General features: G+C 41.4%; 1 protein-coding gene across 3 annotated transcripts; it reads left to right on the top strand.

Annotated features, from left to right (window-relative positions):
- The first annotated feature begins 470 nt into the window (after nt 1-470).
- CNR1 (cannabinoid receptor 1) lies at nt 471-24773 on the top strand. Of its 3 annotated transcripts, XM_059401041.1 has the most exons (3): nt 1038-1839; nt 3254-3336; nt 19179-24773. In XM_059401041.1, the coding sequence occupies exon 3, from the start codon at nt 19242-19244 to the stop codon at nt 20658-20660; it is 1419 nt and encodes a 472-aa protein (XP_059257024.1). In that variant the 5' UTR covers nt 1038-1839; nt 3254-3336; nt 19179-19241; the 3' UTR covers nt 20661-24773. The 3 variants fall into 3 exon arrangements, with proteins under 3 accessions (XP_059257025.1, XP_059257024.1, XP_059257023.1); XM_059401042.1 differs by lacking the exons at nt 1038-1839; nt 3254-3336 and adding an exon at nt 471-1031; XM_059401040.1 differs by lacking the exon at nt 3254-3336.

The raw sequence follows: 24773 nt of genomic DNA, 5'->3' as shown, positions 1-24773 counted from the left end.
GGGGCAGAGTGACGTGGCTCCCTCCATCAGGTGGAAACCGTGCAGTTCTCCCTCTACCCAACTCAACGAGAGATAAAGATGTCTAATCAACCACCAGCGCCGCCGCCACAACTCTGCCTGGGCCCCGGAGGGAGGGGGAGCGCCTTTTCTGCTGAACCAGCGACTCGGGCTTGTTTGTAGGTTCGCAATTCACCATGATAAATGTAAAGACCAATTAAGGTTTGATCCGTGCACACGGGAGGCAGACGGCGGCTGATAGTGGAACCAATTAACGAGCATGTACCCTAATTCCTGTCGCGGCCACCGGGCGCACCGCGGTTCCCCAGGCGCCCCGGCGGCTGTCCCGGAGCCCCCGTGCGCCTCCGGCCCGGCCCTGCAGGGGGGCGTCCTCCTCGTGCGGGAGGGACGGGGAGCCGGGACCCCCAGCGGCTGGGGAGGGGGCGCGCCGGACAGGGAGGCGCAGAACCAGCCGCCTACGGAGCCCAACTGTTCGTAGCCCGGGCGTGCGGGTGGGGCGCGCCCCAGTGGTCCGCGCCGGGCGGGGGCAACGGGGGCGGCGAGGCTGGAGAATGCTCCCAGCGCGAAGCCAGCCGGTGCCCCGAGGGCGGAGGACAGGTGGTCGCGTGGCCACCGCCAGGTAGCAAACTGCTCGGGGGCTGCGCAGCTCGGTCCCAATGCTTCGCCCGCCCCCGGGCCTGGCTCACTATTGCCCACCGCGGGGGCGACTTGGGGCGAGCTGAACGGCCTGTGGCCGCACCCCTGGCCCGGGGCTCCCCGGCCTCTCGCCTCCTGCTCCCCTCGCCCTTCCGGCTGCCCCAGACGTGACCCCCGCGCAAGGTGTTGGCGCTGCGCGCAGCCGGGGCGCGCGAGATTAATGGCCCCGAGGTCGGGGGCGGTGCAGGCACGAGCCCCTTCTTGGCTCGGCCGGGGTGTGAGGGTATCCGGGAGGAGAGCCAGGTCCTGGCAGTGGGAGCCCCCGGGACCGCAGCGGCGGCGGCGCAGAAGAAGAAGGAGGAGGAGGAGGAAGAGAAGTAGGTGACGCGGGCCGGAGAGGCTTGTCCCCTCCGGCCCCAGGGCCGGCGCCACGGCAGGTGCCCCGCGCCGGCAAAGTTTGGAACCACGGGTGCCGCGCTGCGCGGTGCGCGGGTCCCTCCCCGCGCAGTTCCCTCGGTGGGGTCTGTGCCGCCGCCGCTGCCAGGGCAGGACAAAGGCTCATTAACACGTGATGGGACCGCGCTTCATAAATGGGACTGGAGCGAGAGGGAGCCAGAGACAGAGCGCCAGCGGAGGAAGAGGCAGGGACCGCACGAGCGTGGCGAGGCGACGGGCGTCAGTGCTGGCGGAGACCTGCGGCCCCACGCCGAGCCTGGCTGGGCGAGCGGGAGGACCCACTGAAGAGCCCCGGGAAGGGGCGAGGCTCGCGGGCGGCGGGAGAGGAGGGGTCGCCAGTCGCTGTCGCTGTCGCGGGCGGGCGGGCGCTCGAGGCAGGGGACGCCGGCGCGCGGGCAGCGTGGACCGACTGACTTACTGACCGACCGACGGAGGCACACCCCGCTCCACCCCACCCCACCCCACCCCGCCTCGCCCGCATCCCCGCGCCGGCGCCGCCTCCCTCTGGCTACTCCCTCGGCCACCCCTTCCTTCTGCACTTCTTTTCCGCCTCCGCCTCTTCTTGGCTCCGGCGGCGCCAGTGCCTTCCCCTGGCCCGGGCGGGGCGCCTCGGCTCCCGCAGAGCTCCGTAGAGTCGGGAGGAACGTTTCGTTCTAGCAGAGCAGCAGCCCCTGCGCTGGGCGAGAGGTGCCGAGGGAGCTTCTCCCCGAGGACCGGGGGATGCGAAGGGTAAGACCTGGCAGGGTTGCGTTTGGAAATACTTTTTCCGCCTCCCGCCCCCTCGGGTACTGACCAGTGTAGTCCCCAAGTGTCCTTCGTGGAGTTCTTATTCCGTGTGAGCGAATCGTGCGTCGATGTTTACTTAGCTGTACAGCCCCGGCTTGTAAACTGTGGTCTGGGCTACTTCTGGAGCTTTCTACCATTTACTACTTATTGAATGTGTGTGCACCTCTGTGTACACTGATGTGTGTTTGTAGGAAACGTTTAATTGTGCATGTTTGAAAAAATAGGCGCTTGACTTGGTGCTGAATGTCTATAAACCGTATCAGCAACTAAGTGTTTCCAAATACATCCATCTCTGCACCAAACCTAGAAACTGCCTAAAATATTAAATGTCATATAAAGAAATGTATGTCAGATAATAAACTTTTGGTGTAGAAAAATAGCTGCAGGAGCCACTCTTTTTAAGGAAAAGTAAACGTACCTTTAACATCTAAATTTAAATGTTGATGGAACCATTTAACCCCAAACAAGCCATTAGACGAAAAAAGTTGCTGTGTTTTTGAAAGACATTTCTCGGTAAGGCTCACCATCATAAATGGATCGCCTCTCCAGTGGAGATGTTGGCAGTGACAGACAGGAGAAACTGTCATTTGGTCCTTTGGAAGTTTGAAAGCAACATGCATGCTTCTAATTATAGTTTTAAATTGAACAAATGAGGAAAAAAATGGTAATCTGTTCATCATTTTGCCTCCCATCTTCATTTCCCTTCAAATTAAGTGCCATTCTTGTCTTTGTTGTTGCTTCTTGATACATTAAGCATCCTTGGGCATTTAATAAGAGATTACAACAGATTTACTGGTTTTAAAGGTGTTGAAAGATATCTCTGTGGGTCCCATAACTTCTCCTCGTTTTTTATTACCAAGTTAATATCGTTTCAACCATGGGGGAAATGCAATTTCTTAGTGTAAACTCAGTAAACATTGAGTATCAGTGGGGTGACCACTGCCATCCATCTATTTTGCAGAATATTGAGAAGCTCAGAGCAACTAACCTTTAAGGTTCCCATAGGACTTTGTCTGATTTAAAGTGTTGCTTTTCTAATCCCACCCTACTGACAGTTTGCAAGGGAAGATACACTGATTGATTTTTCTCTGTCCCTTTTCTCCCCTGGTACTCCTTCTCCCTCCCACCATCTCTAACTCAGTTAAAAGCAATTTTATCAAAATAAAAGGACACGCATAGTTTCTTAAGTGAGACAAATAATATTCTGATTTTATCCATACATGAACAGAATCCATGAGCCTCCAGATTGTTAAATGTTGCATACTGCAAGCGGTTACTTGTAGGCACGATAGCAGTTGCTGTAGTTGGGCAAGAGGCAAGAGGATGGACGTGGTTTTAAAAAACTAATCCATTTTAGGTTACCAACAGAACTTACTGTGAACAGATTCTTTTTGTTCCAAAGATGTCTCCCACTCCAGGCAAGGAGCAATCCTGGCTGAGGTACGTATCAAGTGTCTGATGGGGAAAGGTCTCATTGTGTTCCTAAGTCTCTGTGGGGGTAACGTGAGGCCCCAGGGGGGAAATGCTCAGTTCTGACCTTTCAAAAATAAAATTACTATGCTTGCACACTCATTGTTAGGAAGGTAAATTAGATATTCACGCCCCCCAGTTTCAATAGATAGCTTCGATATAGATGCCTATGAAAAGAATGTTATTCCTGGTCCCTTAAAAAAACAGATGATGTTATTTAGTGTGGCATGTAAAGTTTTACATTTTGTTGCAAATCTGATTTCACGTTGGAGTAGTGCTTGGCTTTGTTTGTTATCCACTGTTTTCTGTCTTTTTCTGTTACCCTTTTCCCAGTGGACTCTGTGCCTCCCTGTCGCCTGTGAGATCGTGCCTCTCTAATAAGCCTAGCTGCAGGATCAGTGTGTTCTTTTTGGCATTTCAAAATGTTAAAATAGTGAAATTGTTAAATGTTAACAAGATGAAACTGCTGGGAATGAAATTCTCTGGAAGAACCACTCTATCTGTGGCATATTACAGTCTATTCCAAAAGAAAACTCTTTGATTCAGTCCTACCTCTTTTCTCAAGAAGGAAGCAGCCCCATTGATTGTGGTGATAAGTATTTAGTATGCAGTCTCAGCTTATTAATTACTAAGGCAAAGCCTGAAAAACTCTTTCAAAACAATCTTATGACATTCTTCTTTGCTTTGACTCAGGATTAACATGAACTACCAGGAAATTGAGACAGGCTCCTTGGTTGTCTCGCATGTTAGTGTTTGGAAGTAGAATTGAAATACTTGGCTGTTGAAGAATAAAGTATGATGAAATAGAACTTAGAATAGCTGTTGGTAGTTCACCACGCTTACCAAATGTTTCTTCCCAGAAAACAGTTGGCCTAATAAGAAAAGTGATTATTTCCCATAATTAGCTCTCCAGGAATGCTGCAAAAGAAAAAAAAAAGTAATAAATTGAATCTGGAGATACCTAACAACACGTGATGAGTAAAACAAGATTTAGTGATAGCGTCTTGAATTTGGTTAGTCAGATGGAGCCTGTCCTTGAGGTTGCTGACTGTTTTTCTTGGGGGTAATTATGTTAGCTCAGTTGCCTGAAGAACACAGATGAGAGCTTTCATTCCTGCAAAAAAAAAAAAAAAAATAAAAGGATGCTGTGTCTTCAGTATAATCTGTCTCTTCTGTTTTTGTATTCATCATTTTCTAATTGAACTGACAAATGAGTTAGAGGGAAACCAGCCTTTGGGTTTAAATTATTTATAATTCTGCTTTTGCCTCTGAAAAGACCTGGACCTAACATTGTTTGAAAAACTGCTGGGGCCAAGTTTACATATTGCATATCTTTATTTTGAGGGACTACAAGCTCTGCTGGTTTTTCTTTTCTTGATTGAAGATTTGATAGAGAACCTAAGGAATAAGAGGAAATCAAAACCAATGGATACACTTTGTATTGGCAAAATTTTAACTTCATACACCCCATCTCTAGTGCTTTCTTAATTCTTTTCTGATAGCAATGTTCACTTTCTATTATAACTGCATGAATGCCGTTTCTGAGGTTTTGGGGGATAACTACACTTTGCCACTGAATTGTTACTTAATGTTTTTGATAATTATTTAATTCACTGATCTGTATCTTCTTAGATTAGATTGGGTTTAACAATTACATATTACAGATCAACTCAGATTTCTCCCAGATATGTTTTAGACTAAAAGAAAGAATAAATGTTATCCGGAAAAATATATAACATCAAATTATATCCCGCATAATTTTAGATGATTGGGATGTATGAACACACTCGTATATATATATATGAACAAACTTTTTCATAGGTGTGTATCATGCCTGACATAAAAATTTAGACCCATTGTCTTTATATATCTGAATATATAATTCATATTTTAAATAAATACTACAAATTTGGGAAAATGTCCAAATTCAAGGCAGCTATACAGCTGGACATAGAAGACTCAAGGCAAAAGAAGTATCCACCTTGCATCAAAACAAGTCTGTTCTGATTCTCTAGGGTAGCATAGATCTTTTCCCATCTCAGGTGTTCTAAGAATCTTACAAAGATGCCAGGATGGGCATAACTACCTTTGATTATACTTTTCTCATCAACACTGATTGATGTGTTTAATGCAGTTCTCACCGGTCCTACTAGTTGTTTATTATTTTTGGAAAGGAAGTTGGGAGAAAAAAAATACAAGATTATTATTCTATCATAGAATGCATATTAATACCAGTGTATTTGTAATATACAGCACATTATAGTGTCATCACAAATAAGTTTAAACTACAGGAAATAGGTGAGGAGGGAGAGGAAAGTTGTTTTTAGAGGTTTTCCAGTGCCTCTCTTGGTACTACTCAAATAGTTTGATGTTAGAGAAACTCCTATCTTAAACAGGCCTCAATGGATAATAGGTATGTTTATGACCTATCAGTGATAATGGGTCAAAGCCATTACATAAAGTAATCTGTGATTACCTCTACTTCTTAACAGAAAATGTTTACTAAAAGCTTTCCTGGGTCATATTTCTTCACTGCACGGGTGCCTCATGGAAAGTAAAGTACATTTCATTATAATAGTTTTTCTAGCACAGTTGCCATTACAAATACCTTCTTGAGCCAGTTTTTGTTGATATTTTCCATATATTTGAAGTATTTTCCATATGGATTATTAACAAATAACGTCTGGATATCCTCTAATTTAAAGTTTCATTCGGACAGGTTAATTTCATAATTTAGTGAGCACGAGGTTCATTGTTTTGTTTGTATGGGTTTTCGAAGGAAGAATTGTTTACTCACCAAACCTGAGCAAATGGGCCTGGCAGAGCCAGAGCAGTTGTTCTGAAATACTATAAATTCTGGTGCAGCCCCAGCTGGAGAAATTTTCACACCTGCACCTTAGGAAAGCTTTCAAAATTTTGCTTTGTTTGTTTTGTTTTGTTTTTGAATATGTGAGTTGAGACTGGTTAGATGGGAATCAATATTTCTTAGCTAAATCTTTTTTTTTTAACTTATTGTGCTATTGCATTATATTCTGTAGTTTTGAATGAATTTCCTAAGGTAGATTATGCATTTTTTTAATCTAACAAGGGATTTAAGTTCCCTTTTCTCCTAACACAGACAGCAAATAATTTTTCCTAAGAGCACAATATTTTATTATCTAATTCTTATTTTTTCCCCTTGAGTTTGGATTCTTAATTGGGTAGAGTTTGGATTCATTGAGTAGAAATTTGATATCTTTGGCTTGATTCTTTACCATCATTATCTACTCCGAAAAGCATTTAAAATTTGTTTTTTACTTTAGAGATAAAGGGCAGTATAGTTTCCTAAATTTGACAATGTAATATCTATTTTTTTAATTCCTACTAGCAAATTCCATGCTATTGCTTTTTAAAGAAAAGCAGAGGCATTTTTCAAAGATGTGCCAGGCAATCTGTTGTGGTAGTTGAATATACTGGCAAATGCTTTCACAAACTGTGTATGTCAGTAGTATATTTAAATATAATTAAAATAAAATATAATTAGGAAATAATGTTTTTCAAAGTTTATGTTTAAATGGGAGGGTTCCCTTTTTTCCTCATTATTTCTTCATCTGTTCTTTTAGACCATCTATTTAGAGAAGAAAATTGGACTATGAGTTCTATAAATTGAATTAAGTTGCAAGGAGTTTTACATTTAAATTGGTGATAAATTCCAGCGTGCTTTTTAAAAAACAAATTTCTCCTGGATATCGTCTAGGAAATTTTGTAACATTGATTTCTGTTGGCCAAGAGGCGAACCAATGCCATAAGCAGTATGCTTTTGTCCATCTTGTTTGCTTTTAACTCAGCTATATTTAAAAGTAATCAACCTGATTTATTCGTTAGAAAAGAGACTTTATTTAATGCCACTATGGTCTGTGTATTTTGGTTTATTCCCGTGTGGCTTTTGAAATGGACCAGATTTCCAACTCATTTCAATGCACTGCTACCAGAATATGTAAATGTTTTCTCTAGCATTTGTACAATTGTGGTGAGCAAGCAGGATACATGTGGAGAAGAAGGAAAGCTAAACAATTTAATATATAACCAAAGTAAGCAAAAGATCGTCCAGAGAGTTTGGTGTCTTTGCCCATGTGGTAATTTGACTCTAGAAGACAGACAACTAGTTTTGGGAGTTCCAGCAAAGTTCTTACAAACAACAACCAGAAAAGGGAAAAAACCTTTGGATGATTGTAGTCCTCAGCGGAGGAAGTGAAGTATGAGTAATCTAAGATCCATTTTTATTGATGAAATAATTAGAAAGGAAACACTCTGTCCAAAGTCAGACATTTAAGTATTTGAAGATCCATTTCCATGTATTTATAACGCTTAGATATTTTTGCAAGCTATATGCCAACTATAAGCAGTAATAGGTTGCATAATTTAATTCTGTAAGTTAATTTGCTGCAGATCTGCATTTCTTGGGCCTACTGCAAAATTTCCATTTTAGTTTGTTGTTTTCTGGGTGCCTCTCCTGTGACACATTGTTTTACAGTTTGAGGAAGAGATGAACAGAAACAGAAACATATCTAGTTTAAAAAATAAGCTGAATGTTAACTAGCATTCCTGGTTTCCCGTTCTTTTATTCTCATCATCATGGGTTCTTTCACAGTAGAACGGAAAGAAATGGCTAGCAGACCTAGAGAGCTTTGCATAGACCTTGTAAATAGAGTTAGGAGAAAATGGTGTGTGGAGTTCTTAATTTATGTCTGCATGCTGGGTAAGTACATACTGTATCTTGAAGCCACTTTTCTCTGTTGGTCAAAAATATAACAGTAAGTTTCCTGAAAAAGTGCAGAGAAGCCCGGAATTGTAGACCGTTGAGAGGTTCCTTGAGAGGTTCCCACTCGTTAGGTTATGTTTCTTTTCAGGCTAGACCACAGAATTCTATTTCAGTCCCATAGAAATGCCTTGGTTTTAAACATCTTCTCTGGGAAACTACTTTACCATCAGCGGGCTCCCTTAGCCATCCATTTCAACCTACACTCACAGAATATTCTTTCTTCTTATCCTCAGTTCCTAAAGGTTCATTTTTATCTGCCCCCTCAAGCATTAGTCTTTCTCATAGGTCTCCATAAACTTCAGAGTGTGTTAGAATCTCCTGGAGGGACTTCCAACAACACACCTGTTCCCCAAACCCCACTGTTTCTGACTCCATAGGTCCAAGGCGAACCTGAGAATTTGCAGTTTTTTAAGTTCCCAGGTAATGCTGATACTACTGTTCGGGAACCACTGGCCTATAAAATCACTCTGCATGCGCTCACAGACCACTGTGGGATGTCTCAGACTGTTCTTTGAGGTGTGTGTACCCTGGATGTCCAGCCTGTTCTCACCCATCTTATTTCCTAATTCTTCATCTTCACATCACTGTTGCTGAATATTTGCAGTTCCTCAGCTCGGTTCATAAGCACGAAATTGCACCACACAAATCCTGGGGAGGGTTTGACCTTGAAAGAGTACAACAGAACCACCTCATGGTTTCAGCGACATCAAATCCTATCCTTGCATCCAATTGCACACTTCCGTCTTAATGGAAACTACATTTCCAAAGCACATGTTTCATCTCTAGTGAAACCTACTTCCTCCAGTTCTGTTTGTATATAATTATTTGCATCTTGAAAGCATATTTTTATGTTTGTATCTTGCATGGCAGTACACACTAAATTTTTTTTTTTAATTTCAGCTAAAGTGGATGGCACATAAGTACCTAATTTATAAAATCATGTTTGAAGGGAATCTGGATTTAAACAATAAAAACTTTCTTAAAATTATTCCAGTGAGAAGATGATAGGAAGGAAAAGGAATTATTTAGAAAGCTACCATATCCTCGATTTGTATGAGTATCTGGACAAATATTCATTTGTGAAATATTCCATTGTAACCCCTGTAATGATAAATAATTTTCCATTCTTTTTCATCCCGGAACTATGGCCTGTGTTGGTGACTTCATATTTGAAAATCAAAAAGCCACATGTTTCATAAAATAGAAATGAGTTGGGTTTGTTATTAGAATTGATTTTGGGCTCCTGAGATATTCCCATCTCACTTTTAGCATCTCTTGGCGTAAACATACTGTTTGTTTCCAGTAGAACTACTTTCCTTTACTCATCCTTAATTACTTTCTTGAGGCAGACTTCCAAATATTCACAATTAATTTTATCAATATATTAAATTTTCTCCATGCCCCTTTGCCCCAGAAAAGCAATTAAAAATGTAGTTTTTGTAGGCAGTAATAATAACCCATTTTAACCCTCCGTAACATATTTTCTTATTTATCTTTTAATTAATTTGGTTGTAAAATACATAAAATGCTGTAGCAGGAGGAGAAGTTGCTCAACCAAAGCAAGAACTATGTCCACTGAATAGAATAACAAATTGATTCCTGAGGGCTTATAAAAGCCACTCCATCTAGTGGTTGAATTTTCACATAACTTCTCTTGACAAGTGGTTTTGAAAACACACTTGCACGTGGAGAAACCCCTTTGGGAAAGATTAATGCATAATAACGGGCATTCGAGGAAAGGAAAAACTTCATTATAATCACAACCTCATAGATCGTCTTTAAAGGTCTATCAACAACCTGTAATCCGGATTCATTCAAGACTGTGCGTGTCACAAAAATCTCTTTGTTTACCATTGCTGTGTGCCAAAACAGTGAGGTTTATAACACACACCCAGGTTCCGCAACGATTGGAATACAAAGTATATTTCTAATCTTTGCCTCAGGCTTCCACTTGCCATCCATATAACTACCGGTTAGTGATGAGATAAAAGGTCCTGGGATGAAGAATTGTTGATGCCTTTTTATTGGGGCAGTTGTTTTTGTTTTTTTTCTTCAGGTGGATGTTTGTATGAGACCAAAACTCCGTTTTAATTCCCTTATAACTGACGGACTTTATGCCAAGGAAAACAATCGACAGTTAGACGCCTTTCAGCTAAGATAGATCTGCCACGTCGCTGATGAACACCTACATCTGTTTAGTAACCAGATATTGAGTACCTACGCCAGACTGGACACTGTGCCTGGCAGAGGACATGCGAGGCTTATAAGACAGGTCTCTCCTCTCAAGGTGTTCACGATTTGAAGGGTTTCGACACAAGAAAGATTGACACAGGGTGACTCAGCAGTGCCCATTCTCTCTCCAGGGAGAAAAACTCAAAGCATCTGTAGGAAGGGGGTTACACAACCCAATTACTGGGCTAGGCACCCCATACCATTGGGTGAAACAATATGGTAGGCCTATGACATATTTTCATATCCGATTCTATTCTGTCATCTGTGGGAGGAGAAGGACAGATGGGTGGCCTTTATTGGACAAAGTCGGGGGAGAGGGAAAATCATTTATCTTGCTTCCCTGTCTCTCCCCTTACACAGGGGTAATACGTGGATGTGTATTTCATGTGTACAGTGCTAGGCACAGAGTATATGCTCAATGAAAATGTGATACATGAAACCGATGAGGGCATATAACTTTGTATCCATCAGCTACATGGCTGTTAGGGACACAGCTTTGTGCTGTTTGGGGACCAGGAATTTGTCACAAGCACTCCCTTGTTGGAGCCTTACAAAGGTTTACAGAATTTCTTAGCCTTGATTCCAGCGAGCATCTTAGGAGCGGGCCTCAAAGAGTCATCTTCTGACTGGGCCCAGCAAAACCCCACACTGCTCATGGTGGGAAACTGAGTGATTTCAAGTTGAGTTTGAATTTCTCCATATGGGAATGAAAGCTTCGAGCTTTTGTTTACTAACAACCATCATGCCCCATTCAGCCCTAAACAAGGTGTCCTCGCCTTTCCCTGCTGGTATTGTGGAAACTGTCATTACTGTCCACAGTCCTTACAATTGACTAAATGAAGGGGGAAAATCTAATTTTAAAAAATGGTGACAAAGACAAGTTAGATTTTTTTTTTTTTATTATTTGCCAGCAGTCGCTGAAAATAAAGTGCTAATCCAGGGTTAGGAAATATAGTTTATAGTTAATTATCATACTTTGTCCCTGAAGACCACAAGGCAAGGATGTTTTGCAAGCACTATGGGCAGTCTTTTTGCTGTCAACAGATCTTTCCTTCAGATTTTAGTCGTTTGCTATGTAAAACGATCAGCTACTGTTTATTACATCCTTTCCCCCAAATCAATTCTTCCCCCTTAGAAACCAAGAAAAGGGTCTTATGTAGTTTCTGGACCTCAAAGCTAAGAGCAGTTAACTTCGAATTACTCAGCCCTGGGTTGAGTTCTAGTTCTGCTCCTCTAGTTAGAGAGAGACCTAGAGTTATTTTACTACTCCAAGCCTCAGTTTGCTCCTATGTAGAAGGGGGATCATGATAGCACCTAATGCATGTAAATATTTAAAAAACAATTTATATTCTTATCACATAAACAATCTAATGTTTTTTATTACATTATTGGGGAATTGGAATCTTCTCTATTGTGCAGTTATTTAATCACCCAAAACATTCAATCACTCTAAGATTTGAACCTAGAGAAACAAGACTTAATTTTTCACTGAGCTTAATTTGTATGTTCGTTGATTCAAAGAGAATGTACTCCCTCATTGAAAGATTAAGGAAGAAACGGAAAGGGATGCTGCACCACTGGACAACATGTAGCATACTTTAAACTGTTGCTTCCTCGGCAATGAACTGTCAGATAACCTATCTCCTGGGTTCAAGGTGTTTTTTTGGGCTGGCTTTTAATGAACAAACTTCACATACATGATAAAGACGAGCTTATGGAGTATTTTGTATATGGACTGTGGCTTCTATTGAGTTGAAAATTTTGCAGTTTTTAAGGGAAAGCTGCATCTATTATGCCTGGTTACTTTCTTTACAGATATGTAGAAAAGGTAGCCCTCTTTAAAAAAAGAGAGACAAAGGCACTTAGTAAGAGGAAGCATCAGAACAGTAGAACAAAATTAAATGGTAAATGGAGAAATGGAATTGGTTATGAAAGTCAACAAATCATTTCACTTGTATCATTGCCTTTGTGATAGACTTTTCTTACAGCATCATCACCTAATAGTGAATGTTTAATCTGATGTAGTTTTAAAACCATCATTTTTTTAAGCCCTAAAATTCTTTTAAATTTTAACAAGCTTTTAAATTTAAATAATTAGGCATACTTCAAGTTAAATTTGAACAGAAATATAGCCTTATAACTGCCTTAATGTCTATTTAGATCATATTAATAGATATATTTTCATGAAATATATTTTCTTACTAACAAAGACCAGAGAAAATGGTGCATTTAATAACTTCTATTCCACAGTGCAAAATATATGGAAAGCTAAGGCCAACCGAGCATTACCTACATAATGGAATTTTCTTTTATATATGGGAAAAGGAACTGACATTAATACAAGGAAGAAGGATTATGTATTTTTGCCTGAATTATCAGGATAATTAAGTCAATCCTTTACTTCTCTTTGCTATAGAAGATAATGCAAAAAGGCAACCAAACTACTTTAATAATTCCAAAACTCTGATGGTTATATAAGACTTAGAAAAGACTCAGTTGCTCATTCAGCCATAGCAGAAGCATCATTTATCCAGCTATGGTGTTGGCCCATGAGATCTGCCGTGTATACTGAGGACATGTCTTAGACATAATGCAATTATAAGGGTCAACTAAAATTTTCCTACTAACTTTAGAAAAATACATTATCAAGTTACTTTTTCTTGATCAAATTAGTAGAAACCAGACTCGTTCCCAGAAATGAATGGAAAATAACAAATACATCCACTGGCACCTTCATTCTCTTGAACCCTTCACAAGACTCTTTTATGAAGCTAGCTAAGCAGAACAACACAAAGCGAACAAAGAGATAAGGGAGAATAACGGCTCGTTTAAGCGGGGTCCTGGAACCCCTGCTTAAATGGGGTCTTGGACTCCTATTAATTTAGAAACCATGAGCTTGGGCATTGTGTCCTTAAAGCATTTGTACACTTAAGATATTACAGAAGGAGCCGGGGGTGGGGAGCGTGCTGAGTATATCAGGAGCACTGATCCTTCTGATGCTTCTAGAGGGTTTTCAGCCCAACTAGTCTTGACATCCTGCAGGGATACCCAGAGAGGCTTGCACAGTCCAGAACTGCAAGGATTTTTACTCCAGTACAACAGTGATAAATATCTCACTTACTGAAATGTCTCTCTGAAACAAAGAATATCTTCAGTAGGGCAGTGAAAACTAAAATAACCTGCTGTTGATCCTATTGATATAGAAAAGACTTTATTTGAAGTCTTGTTTTGTCACTCTATGTTCACCCTAATCAGGACGTGGATATTTTATACCCTCAATGGTCACAGAAACAAAGCTGTCGACTCTAGGTAGACTTTAGAATGCTTCATGCTGCTGCTCATGTACCCAGAGTGTTTCTTTGATGTGTTACCATAGTTGCGACTTATATAAGTTTAGGGGTAGTAGATGGAGAGACAATTGTGCACTTAGTGAGATGGACAAACAGGTAATGTCATTCCAAAAATCTGAAGTTTCTTTTTTTTTAAATAATAGATTCAACACATTAAAATATTTTTATTTTTCTAAAGATATGATTTATAGCTTAAATTAATAGAATAAGTTGTTTATATTTTTAGAAACAGAATTCTGGGAAAATCCCCTTAAATGTCATTCAGTCATTGTTTTACTCTAACAGTAATAAAAACCAACTGCTTCTTTAATAGGTGCATCTACGCATCTTGCTAGAAATTTCCAATTATGATTTTCCCAGTAGCAAATAAAACAAAATTAATGGCAGCTGCATCCCCCAAAGCCTAAACCGTATTACTAATGAACTCTCAAAGAAAACTCTCAGTGCAAAAAATAATCAGGTGAAAATTACTGTAATAATCCAAAGGTAGAAATAAAGGGAAAAATTACTGAAATGCAGAGGACGGCTTTCCTGCCATGATCCTGTTAACTGGTAAAATTGCCTACGCACCGTGGTACTTTGACATTACTAAAGTCCTTGAACTGCACAAAATCCATGTATACTTTAAAACTGTATTCCTTAATTAAAGTTGGCTGATACTGAACAGAAATTAGTCTATATTTCAAAAAAAAAAAAAAAAAAAGAAATTAGTCTATATTTCATAACCACACCATGCTCCAGCTCAGAGTTAACAAGTGACTTTGTTTTAATGAAAGTGCTTGGTTGCATTTAAGTGGGAAATTGTGATCACATAGGTGGTAACCTTAATGTAGAATAAATCTCAGGCACACATAGGTTTGCGTTGCTGAAAAAAGATGTTATGGGTGGTCTATATAGAATTATATAACTTCAGGAGACCAGCTTCTTCACTGAAGAAGCTTTGTAGCTCTTCCAGATACTAAAATTTTAATCTTTGAGGCCATGCCAATAGGCAGATTTACCTAGATGGGCTGGGATAGGAAATAGTGATTTAGTAGGAGCGAGTCTTAATTACTATTGACAAAATGCCTTAATTTGGGTTTGTAAGAAGCTAGAAGGCTTGAATATAATACAGAACGCGAAATGGCTTTATCCTAGTTACTGTTAATTCCTAAAACCGTGCATAAAATCAAAGAGCAAAAATTCTGGAGTCTGAGAGTCTGGAGTCTGTCAGCTACAAACTCTTCATCTTCTGGACAATTTACATTAACATCTAATGACCTCCATTTCCTTATCTGTGAAATAGGGATTAATAAATAAGCACCTAATAAAGCTGTCATGACAATTTGATGATAGAATATGTGTGAGGTCTCTGGTCTCCTGAAGTTATATAATTCTGTATAGACCACCCATAACATTTCCTCCTCCACACATGCACCCATGGGTGCATCTTCTATTTCCTTCATGCTTTAAGTGCGGAGACAAAAATAAAATTTGAAGAAGCAGCCTATGATCTAATAAGGCACTGTGCTATCTCAAAACAATATATGGCAAGGGTCATAGTACTAGGTAATGAAGAACAACTCATATTTACTGAAGACTTAAATTTTATGCCAGACACTGTTAAGTACATGATCTGCTTTTTTTCTTTTTCATTTAATTTTTAGAACAATTGTATAACTTAGGCAATATCATCCTCCTCCTCATCCCCATTTTGCAGATAAAATACTGAGGCTTATCGACATTAACTCCTTGCCCAAGTACAAGTTGCATAGTAATCTTGGTCTGCTAACTCCTAATTCGGTGTTTTCCCCATTACTAGTGTTTTGACTGGTTGGAATCAGCGGGGAAAGGAAGGGAGATAGTAGCATCCTTGGCTCAGGTTACAGGGATGATGACTCAGTAAGATTAAAAGCAGCTTTGAACCCCAGCAAGTAGCTGTTAAAAACTTCAAATGTGGCTAGTACCAGGTGTCGAAGTAATAATATTTTGGATACACTGAGTTAAATAAAATATATCATTAAAATTAATTTCACCTTTTACCTTTTCCTTTTTACCTAGGTAGCAGAAACTTTAAAATTGCATATGTGGCTTTATATTTTTATTAGACAGCACTGCTCTAGAACCAGAACATCTGGGTTTGTTCTAGCTTGGCCACCTACTAGCTGTGTGAACGGTGAATTCCTTACCCTCTCTGTGCCTTTCATCTGTGAAATGGGGATCATAGCGGCACCCACCTCATAGGGCCACTGTGAAAAATAAATAGTTCCATAGACATAAGAGGCTCAGGAGGCCGCCTGCACATAATAAGCTCTCCCTTCGTGCATAAAAAGGGAAAGTCAGCAAGACTTTGGGGTCTGCTTGATTATAGAGGCCAAGAAAGAAGAGGCGTTCAGGGTGTTCAAAGTATGAGATTGGGCAGCTAATATGATTAGTCATAATTCCATAAGAAATGTGCAAAAAGACAGTACTGAAGGTAATTTGTTGCAGCACTATTTGTAACAGCAAGAGATGATGAACAATGTAAACCTGCATCAGAAGGAGGCTGGTCACACTCATCTAAGGGATACTTAAGGCACCTGCTAAATGAGGAGAGGTTTTGTGGACCAACGGGGAACGGTCTTCATGCATACTTTTAAATGGAAAAGCAAGGTGCAGAACAGTATGTGTGGTATATTAGTATTTGTTAAAAAGAAAATAAAGAAAGAATTCATGTATTTGTTTGAGTATGCATGGAATATCTCTAGAAAGAGTAACAAGGATCTTCTTGCCACGGGAGAGGAAAACTGGATGGTTGAGACATGGGGATGGAGGAGACAGACTTTGCTGTATGTCCTTCTGTTCCTTTTGAATTTGGAATCATTTGGATGTAATATATGCATATAAATGATCAAAATTTCAAGTAAGTTCGTTTTTAATTGGGAAATGTGAAGGACAAGTTAGTTACTTGAAATAAGCTGACTTGGGAGGGAGGTCCTGGATTGGCTCCCAGGTTCGGTTTTCGGGCCAAATACCCATTGAATTAATTACATTTCTCTCCTCTGATTTTTAGAAAAGGCAAATAAGTATTATTAAATCACTGCTTTTATGCACCAGTTAATAACATTCAGCTGCCACCTCTTAGGTTCATGTGAACATTTCTAAGGGAGACTAGCCCTCTCTTTCTTCTCTGCTATCATGTTATCAGGCTGGTGAAACACGGAAGAAAAAAAGATACCATTCCTGTGCTTGGAAACCACTTTTTAGTTATTGAAGTAGATACGTAAGCTCATGATTAAATGATACAGTGAGCCCTGTAATAGAGGGGAAAGCTGGGGGAATTAGTTCTGCCTCGTGGGAAGGGCTGGCCAAGGGGATATCAGAAATGGAGGTAAGTTTAGCACCAGGCCTTGAGAGATCAGTGGAGCAGAGATCTTGGAAATGCGTATTTCAGACAGGGGGAGGCTTAGAGGGAAGGAGGAAGGTGTGCAGGTGTGACTCAAAGAACAGCAGGGCCAGTGAGCTCTATGTTGGAGTATAGGTGGGTATGGGTATGGGTGGAGTATGGGTGGGCGTTGAGAGGCCAAAGTTGGATATGAGGATGTGCCAGGACCATGAACAGCTCTCTCACAAATTGTGGCTATTTTCTGTGTCCTTCAGATGGTGGATGGAAACTTTCATATGTAAACGGAGTTGTTTAGCAAATGTAAGTTTGCAGAGAGTAGAGTTGACTCAGAAGAGAGCCTGGACCCAGGGATAGTAGAATCTAGAAAGGTGGACCACATTCAGCACCTTGTCCCTATTCCAAGTTACTAAATAAAGCAGAAGGAAAAAAAAAACAACCCCACATTGTGATACTTAAGGTATTCATTTAAATTTTTCACCTTTGCCTCCATGTTCTGTCTCCACTCACTAATCCTACATACTCTTGGCATAGACATCCTGTCCTTGGGGAAGCCTCCTTCTGCCCCCTGAGACTAACCGCCCCCAGCAGTGTCTGGTGTATCTCCAGTCATAGTGGTCACCACATTTCATCATAATTACCGGGGTCAGCTGTCTGTCTTCTGCCACACTGTGTACTCCATGTGATAGGGACTCTTGCTTGGTACTGTACATGCCCAGCCCTTAGTGCTTACCTACCACAGAGCCTGGCACATACTGGGTCCTCCATAATTTTGTCAAATGAATGAATGAGTGACTCATGACTTCAGATAGGTAGGATTTCTGTATTTTAGCAGGAGAACTCAGAACATTTTCATTTGTTCCAAGATAATTACTATCCCACAGCACCCCCGCTATACAGTGTGCTATATTAAAAAAAAAGAAAAATATAACTAGGAAATAAAATGTTAGTTTTTATGGTTATTTTAAAATTATTATAGATACCACTTAGTAATTCTAATGTCATTATAAGCGAAAGAGCCTAATAGCTGCATTTTAAGGAGAATTTATAAATAGTAAAATCAATTCCCTGGCTGTTTATTTTGAAACAAACACCAAATTGTTTATCTTAGAATTGAAGAGCTCTTAAAATTTGGCTCCCTTTTCTCAGTTATCCTTATTTCCGGGGCCATCTACACGGAAGCCTAGATGATACAGCATTGAGGCCTGCTTCCTGTCTCCCAGCATGCTTGTGTCACCGCACCTCTCATGAGGGACACTGTCAGGAAACGCTCTCCTTCATCACTGCTTCCCAGTGTTCAGGATCTTGGTCTGCCCAGGAGACTCAGTGCAAGTTTGCCGTTTGTGACATTTTTCTTGGTTGGTGTACACATGTTCAACGTTCACCTCAGCCATGAGTTGATCCAAATGTCTCCTCTGGGGGAGGAGACTTGCCTGACAGAGACAGGCCAGCATCTAGATCTTCGCCTATGGTCATCTGTTCCTCTGGTTCTCAGAAGTCTCTTCCTCCCCCTTCACATTCAGCACACAGGCTGCACACAGTCCCTGATTCCATACAGCCTCATTCTTTGGTTGTGCTGTACATTCAGTCTTACCTGTGTGACAAGGTGATAAAGTCTTTAAGAGCAGTAGTTGTGTGACATGTTGCTCTACCCTGTCCCCACCAGCATTAGGATGCTGTGTGTCTGTGGTGGTAGAAGCCAGTGGTAGACATTTCCTAATGCAACTATGAGGTGTGTGCCACGCCCAAGACACACTTCCTTCTGCTTGACTGTCAGACCCTGGAGGTCTGTGCAGGATCACACAGTGACTTAAATCCAGACAGCTTCAGTAATGAAAGAAATGTGTTTCTAGTGGGCGCCTCCACATCGCCAACTCTGGGTGGCTTTTCTGTGACTGACTGACTCATTTTGTTGACTGAAGGTGACAAGGATTTTATCTAGGCTCAGAGACAGGAATAAAATACCATGATGGTACATGTTTGGGATGTTTACAGTCAGTTTTTAAAACATTATTATGATTTTCCCAAGCTTTTCACCATTGAGCTTTTTTGTTTTCCCTCCTGTTAGGACTCCCTGCTGTGGGTCTCTTTCTCAGTCCTTTTGAGTTTGGCCTGATCCAAGACGGAGGTTATGAAGTCTATCCTAGATGGCCTTGCTGATACCACCTTCCGTACCATCACAACAGACCTCCTCTACGTGGGCTCCAATGACATTCAGTACGAAGATATCAAAGGTGACATGGCATCCAAATTAGGGTACTTCCCACAGAAATTTCCTTTAACTTCCTTTCGGGGAAGTCCCTTCCAAGAAAAGATGACTGCCGGAGACAATGCCCAGTTGGTCCCGGCAGACCAGGTGAACATTACTGAATTTTACAACAAGTCCCTTTCATCCTACAAGGAGAATGAGGAGAATATCCAGTGTGGGGAGAACTTCATGGACATGGAGTGCTTCATGATTCTGAACCCCAGCCAGCAACTGGCCATCGCCGTCTTGTCCCTCACGCTGGGCACCTTCACGGTTCTGGAGAACCTGCTGGTGCTGTGTGTCATCCTCCATTCTCGCAGCCTCCGCTGCCGGCCCTCTTACCACTTCATCGGCAGCCTGGCCGTGGCCGACCTCCTGGGGAGCGTCATTTTCGTCTACAGCTTTGTTGACTTCCACGTGTTCCACCGCAAAGACAGCCCCAACGTGTTTCTCTTCAAACTGGGTGGGGTCACTGCCTCTTTCACGGCCTCGGTAGGCAGCCTGTTCCTCACGGCCATTGACAGGTACATATCTATTCACAGGCCCCTGGCCTATAAGAGGATCGTCACCAGGCCCAAGGCTGTGGTGGCGTTCTGCCTGATGTGGACCATCGCGATTGTGATCGCCGTGCTGCCTCTCCTGGGCTGGAACTGCAAGAAGCTGCAGTCCGTTTGCTCAGACATTTTCCCACTCATCGACGAAACCTACCTGATGTTCTGGATTGGGGTCACCAGCGTGCTGCTGCTGTTCATCGTGTATGCGTACATGTATATTCTCTGGAAGGCTCATAGCCATGCAGTCCGCATGATTCAGCGTGGGACCCAGAAGAGCATTATCATCCACACATCCGAGGATGGCAAAGTGCAGGTGACACGGCCCGACCAAGCCCGCATGGACATTCGGCTGGCCAAGACCCTGGTCCTGATCCTTGTGGTCTTGATCATCTGCTGGGGCCCTCTGCTTGCGATTATGGTGTATGACGTCTTTGGGAAGATGAACAAGCTCATTAAGACAGTATTTGCGTTCTGCAGTATGCTCTGCCTGCTGAATTCCACCGTGAACCCCATCATCTACGCTCTGAGGAGCAAGGACCTGAGACATGCTTTCCGGAGTATGTTCCCCTCGTGTGAAGGCACTGCGCAGCCTCTTGACAACAGCATGGGGGACTCAGACTGCCTGCACAAGCATGCCAACAACGCGGCCAGTGTTCACAGGGCTGCAGAGAGCTGCATCAAGAGCACGGTCAAGATTGCCAAGGTGACCATGTCTGTGTCCACAGACACGTCTGCCGAGGCTCTGTGAGCCTGACACCTTCCTGGCAGCACAGGAAAAGAAATTCATTTTTTTTTTTTTTTAAAGCTTAAAATCTAGAAGAGTCTGTCGTCTCATCGGTTATATTTTTTTAAGTTGACCATGCTCAGTGAAAGGGGACTGTCACCAGGATCGGTTCTCAGCTCTGTAGCATTTCGACAGTGTAGGTACCGAAACTCAGTTCTTCAGGGGTTTGCAGTGAAGAAAGCCAGCTGCTGATGTGACCGAAGCTTCTTCAGGGTCTCAATGAAATGGGAGAGACACGTGCAGCTACATGGTCTGAAGTCTAAGGACCCATAGGAAAACACCATCAAATGAGTAATGCCTTTGTAACCACAACTCTCATTATAATGTGAAATGTATTTGTCCATAAGTATCAGAGATGTCCATTTTTACAAGTTATAGTACTAAAGTAGAGCTCTTTTGTAAAATGTGTCGTGTCATGTGAGATGTGGATCCGTGTTTACTGTGTGTTATTTATATTCGTCTAGTTCAGCAAAACCGGAAGGTAGATTTTCATGAGAACAATGGGACACAAGCGGCGGATATACACCAGTGAGACCACTTTTTTAAAAAAGTATTGCCCGTGACCTGAGAAACCTTAATATTTTTTCCAATCTATTTAAATTTGACACTGAGATACTCATAAAGGTTTATTTTTCTGTTAACAACAAGAAGAATCTGAAGACTATCCAGAGCATTGAGCAGAATTCACTGATACTTAAACATTTGTTAGCCCTACATTTTCATACATGGACATTTATTATCTTCTGGACTATGGCTGTTCTGTTGGGTGATGGATTACAAGCAGAATGGAAAAGAGAAGGCATATTGACTTTTCTGGCTGACATCTCTGACTTTCTTTAGTCTTTAGCTATTACTAGACCTCTTAAGACAGCATGTGTCAACCTTAATGTATATTGTTATCACTGTGCAATTGCTGTTTACTTGAAGAGTACTGCATTCTTATATTCCAGGTTTCAGTAGATTTCATGCCTGGGTGGCCAAATGAGTCTTCATTTTTTCTTAATTGAAAATAAGTATTGTCTGGATCAGTAAAATTATACCGTGCGTGAGTGTGAATATAAATGTGTGTGTGTTTCTATCCTGTAACTGTTACAGTTGTGTCCTAAAGTGAGAAAACTGTGATCAAGTGTAAATCGTACCACTTGCTGCATACTTGCACATGAATTCAGTTTCTAAAATTGAGTTCTTTATGAAAGCTGGTTGGTAAAAATACCATAAACATTCATAAAATTCCCCCCTCCCCGCCAAGGGATTGGGTCAAGTACTACTAAACTGACCTTTAGATATTTCTTAAGACTCGTGTCTACCAAGGAATGATCAATGACAAACACGCAAGTGAAGGTCTATATTTGCCATGTCAGTGTTGGGAAAATGAGTGTCTTGGTTTCTGAGCACCTAAGGTCTACCAGGTCTATAGGGAGGTAAATCATCAAAAAGGAAGTGGTTCTAAAGAAATCCATGATGACATTTGTTGTTGGAACGTGGAGCAGTGTGATCCCGTCTAAGCAACACTGGACCCTGCCTGCTGAAGGAGGAGTACCCAGTCGGGTCCTCGTGGCTAAGGAGGCTGGGCAGACAGTGGTGATACAGAAAAAGGCAGTGAGGAGCAGACACCCTTGAGACTGAGGCTTGGATGACATACAGCTCTTCTATGCTTTACCCAGATGCCCGTGGTGACAGCCCAGAACCTGGCTTTGACTAGATAGGTTTGGGCTAAGAAGTAGGCCTCTCCTCTTTTCCTGGTAAGCAGGGTCTGCTAAAATATAAGCTGAGCATGGCTTTCTTTCTTCTTGTGCCCCAGCCTGATACTCCTTAATGGTGCCATGGATGCTCAGAATAAGGCCCTTTTCCCAGTGAGCATTAATATTGCTTCAGAAGTCACTTGACCCTGACCAATTTTACTTACAAATAGTCTTCTTATACAGATAAAGCATGGCTCCTACAGGACCCAGAGACCTGCCTAGCATGAATTAAAGTGGAGAGCTAGCATTTATCTGGTGATTTCTAGCTCTCTAGATAGATGAGCAGTCTACTGGGGCATTGTCCTTTTGTGGCAGTATATGGTCTGCAGCTGAATGTGGCCTGTGGGCCAACCTGGGATGGATTTAGCTGTCTGTACGTACAGCTCAAATCTGCCTGCTGGTTGCCTCACTTTATCTCTCTGGGATATGCAGGGGAGGGCTCAGCATGCTGGAGGATGAATAAGCTCTCTTTAGGAGAAAGAAAAAAGATCGTTTCCAAAAACTCACCAAGGTCTGGTTCCACTGAAGAACTGCCATTTTTTTGTCCTGCATTATCCCGAATTTTAATCCACACATCTCAGAGCTCACCAGGCAGCACCAACTCTCTGCTCGCAGCTATGAAGACCTGGTGAAGACGAAATTCTCATTATTTGTAGAAAAATTCCAGGATTCATTTTTGAAACTGTATCTGTGTGTATGCAATGTAGATTTTATAGTGTGTTGTGCTTTCAAAGATCTGAATCATATATAACAAATTAAGGGACAATGGGGCTGATGGCACTAAACTTGGTGCTTATTGATATTCCAAGAAATATCTATGAAATACCATCACATTTGTGTTACACTACCTTCATTTTAAAACTCTTCAATTAGTTTGATTCACTTTGATGCTTTTAATATCATTTCCCAACCCAAGAGACTCAAATGTTCTCCCTAATGAGTATACTTATTAGAATTACCATTCATCAGTATCATTCATTACTGAGTCCCTTAATTAGGCCCATTAACTTAAATATAATTTAAATTTCAAATAAGTCTTGTAAGGTCTGACTTCAGACTTACCTATGTTCCTCTGAGGGTAACATATTTGTCCTGACCATGCATTTCACTATCACATACGTCTTCAGAAAGGGCCAAATTCCTAACCTATTCAACTTCCTCAGAGTAATGATGAATCTTTCAGTCCTACACCAATAGTTTCATTTAGACAAAGAGGGCTGTTTATAAGAAACTCTGATTTTCCATTATGTAGGAGATTTATGGAAAAGAAACATGGATCTGGGAGAAGCTGCAGACATATGCCTACACTTGAGATGATACCCAAGCCTCCCCACCACACCGAGTCAAGTCTTATCTGGCATTAAGTGTCAAGGGATTTTGGCTGCCTAAACCCACGTTGCAGGAACCAGGCCCAACCACCAGATGAGAATTAGGCCCTGGATGAGTAGCACTCTAGTTACTGTCCTGTTGATTCATTTCTGCCATCCCACATATGTAAAAGAGGCCACCGATACCATGCGCAAAATTAGATTTCTCACAATCTAACTGTATATTTGTATGATATTTTAAAATCTCCTAAATGCTGGGCAATGGCTATTAAGAATTGTCTTGCATTGGCCTTCTGATGAAATGTTAACAATGCCTATTGTAATATAGACAAAACATTTTATCTACTGATTGGGGCTGAATGTATGTAAATAGGTTTAAAAAAAAAGTCAGACATTTAAGAAGTGGCCTACAAATCAGTACTTTTCAGATAGAAGGGTTTCTTTACATTGCTGTGGCATCCTACAACCTATCTTCACGTAAACTTAGTGTACTAGGCTTGCTGGGGATCCGAGTCCCCAAGAGAGGAAATCTTTTCTTGTGACAATATGAATCAAGATGCCAGATTATCTGGATTCTTATTTCCGATGTTTCAACTGGGAAACAGAACTCTTTACTGTCTGTAAATCTAACATTATTCCTTTTCCTCTTAGAAGAATATGGTATCGTTAGATGTCCATTGAGCTGGTAACATCCTTGCAACCGCCGTAATATCTTCATTAGTAATATGTATAATACTTTGTACACAGGTACTAGTAAGATTGTTATTCAATGTAGCTTCAGTCATTAAATTACTAGAGCAAAGTAGTACTTTCGTAATATTTACAATGTATTAAGCCCACACTATATTTTATTTCGATGATATAATTAAATTGTTACTTATTCCAAGAGAAAACATCCCATCATGTCTATTGTCCAAAGTTACCTGGAATCCAATAAAAATTCTAGATTCTCATGAAGAACATAAAATGCCTTTGAATTCTGCCTTATTTCACAGTCTAACATTAAG

Source organism: Mustela nigripes, chromosome 5 (assembly GCF_022355385.1).
Source record: "Mustela nigripes isolate SB6536 chromosome 5, MUSNIG.SB6536, whole genome shotgun sequence".
NCBI lineage: Eukaryota > Metazoa > Chordata > Mammalia > Carnivora > Mustelidae > Mustela > Mustela nigripes.
The sequence above is the reverse complement of the archived record's forward strand: the minus strand, read 5'-3'. Positions and strand labels throughout refer to the sequence as shown.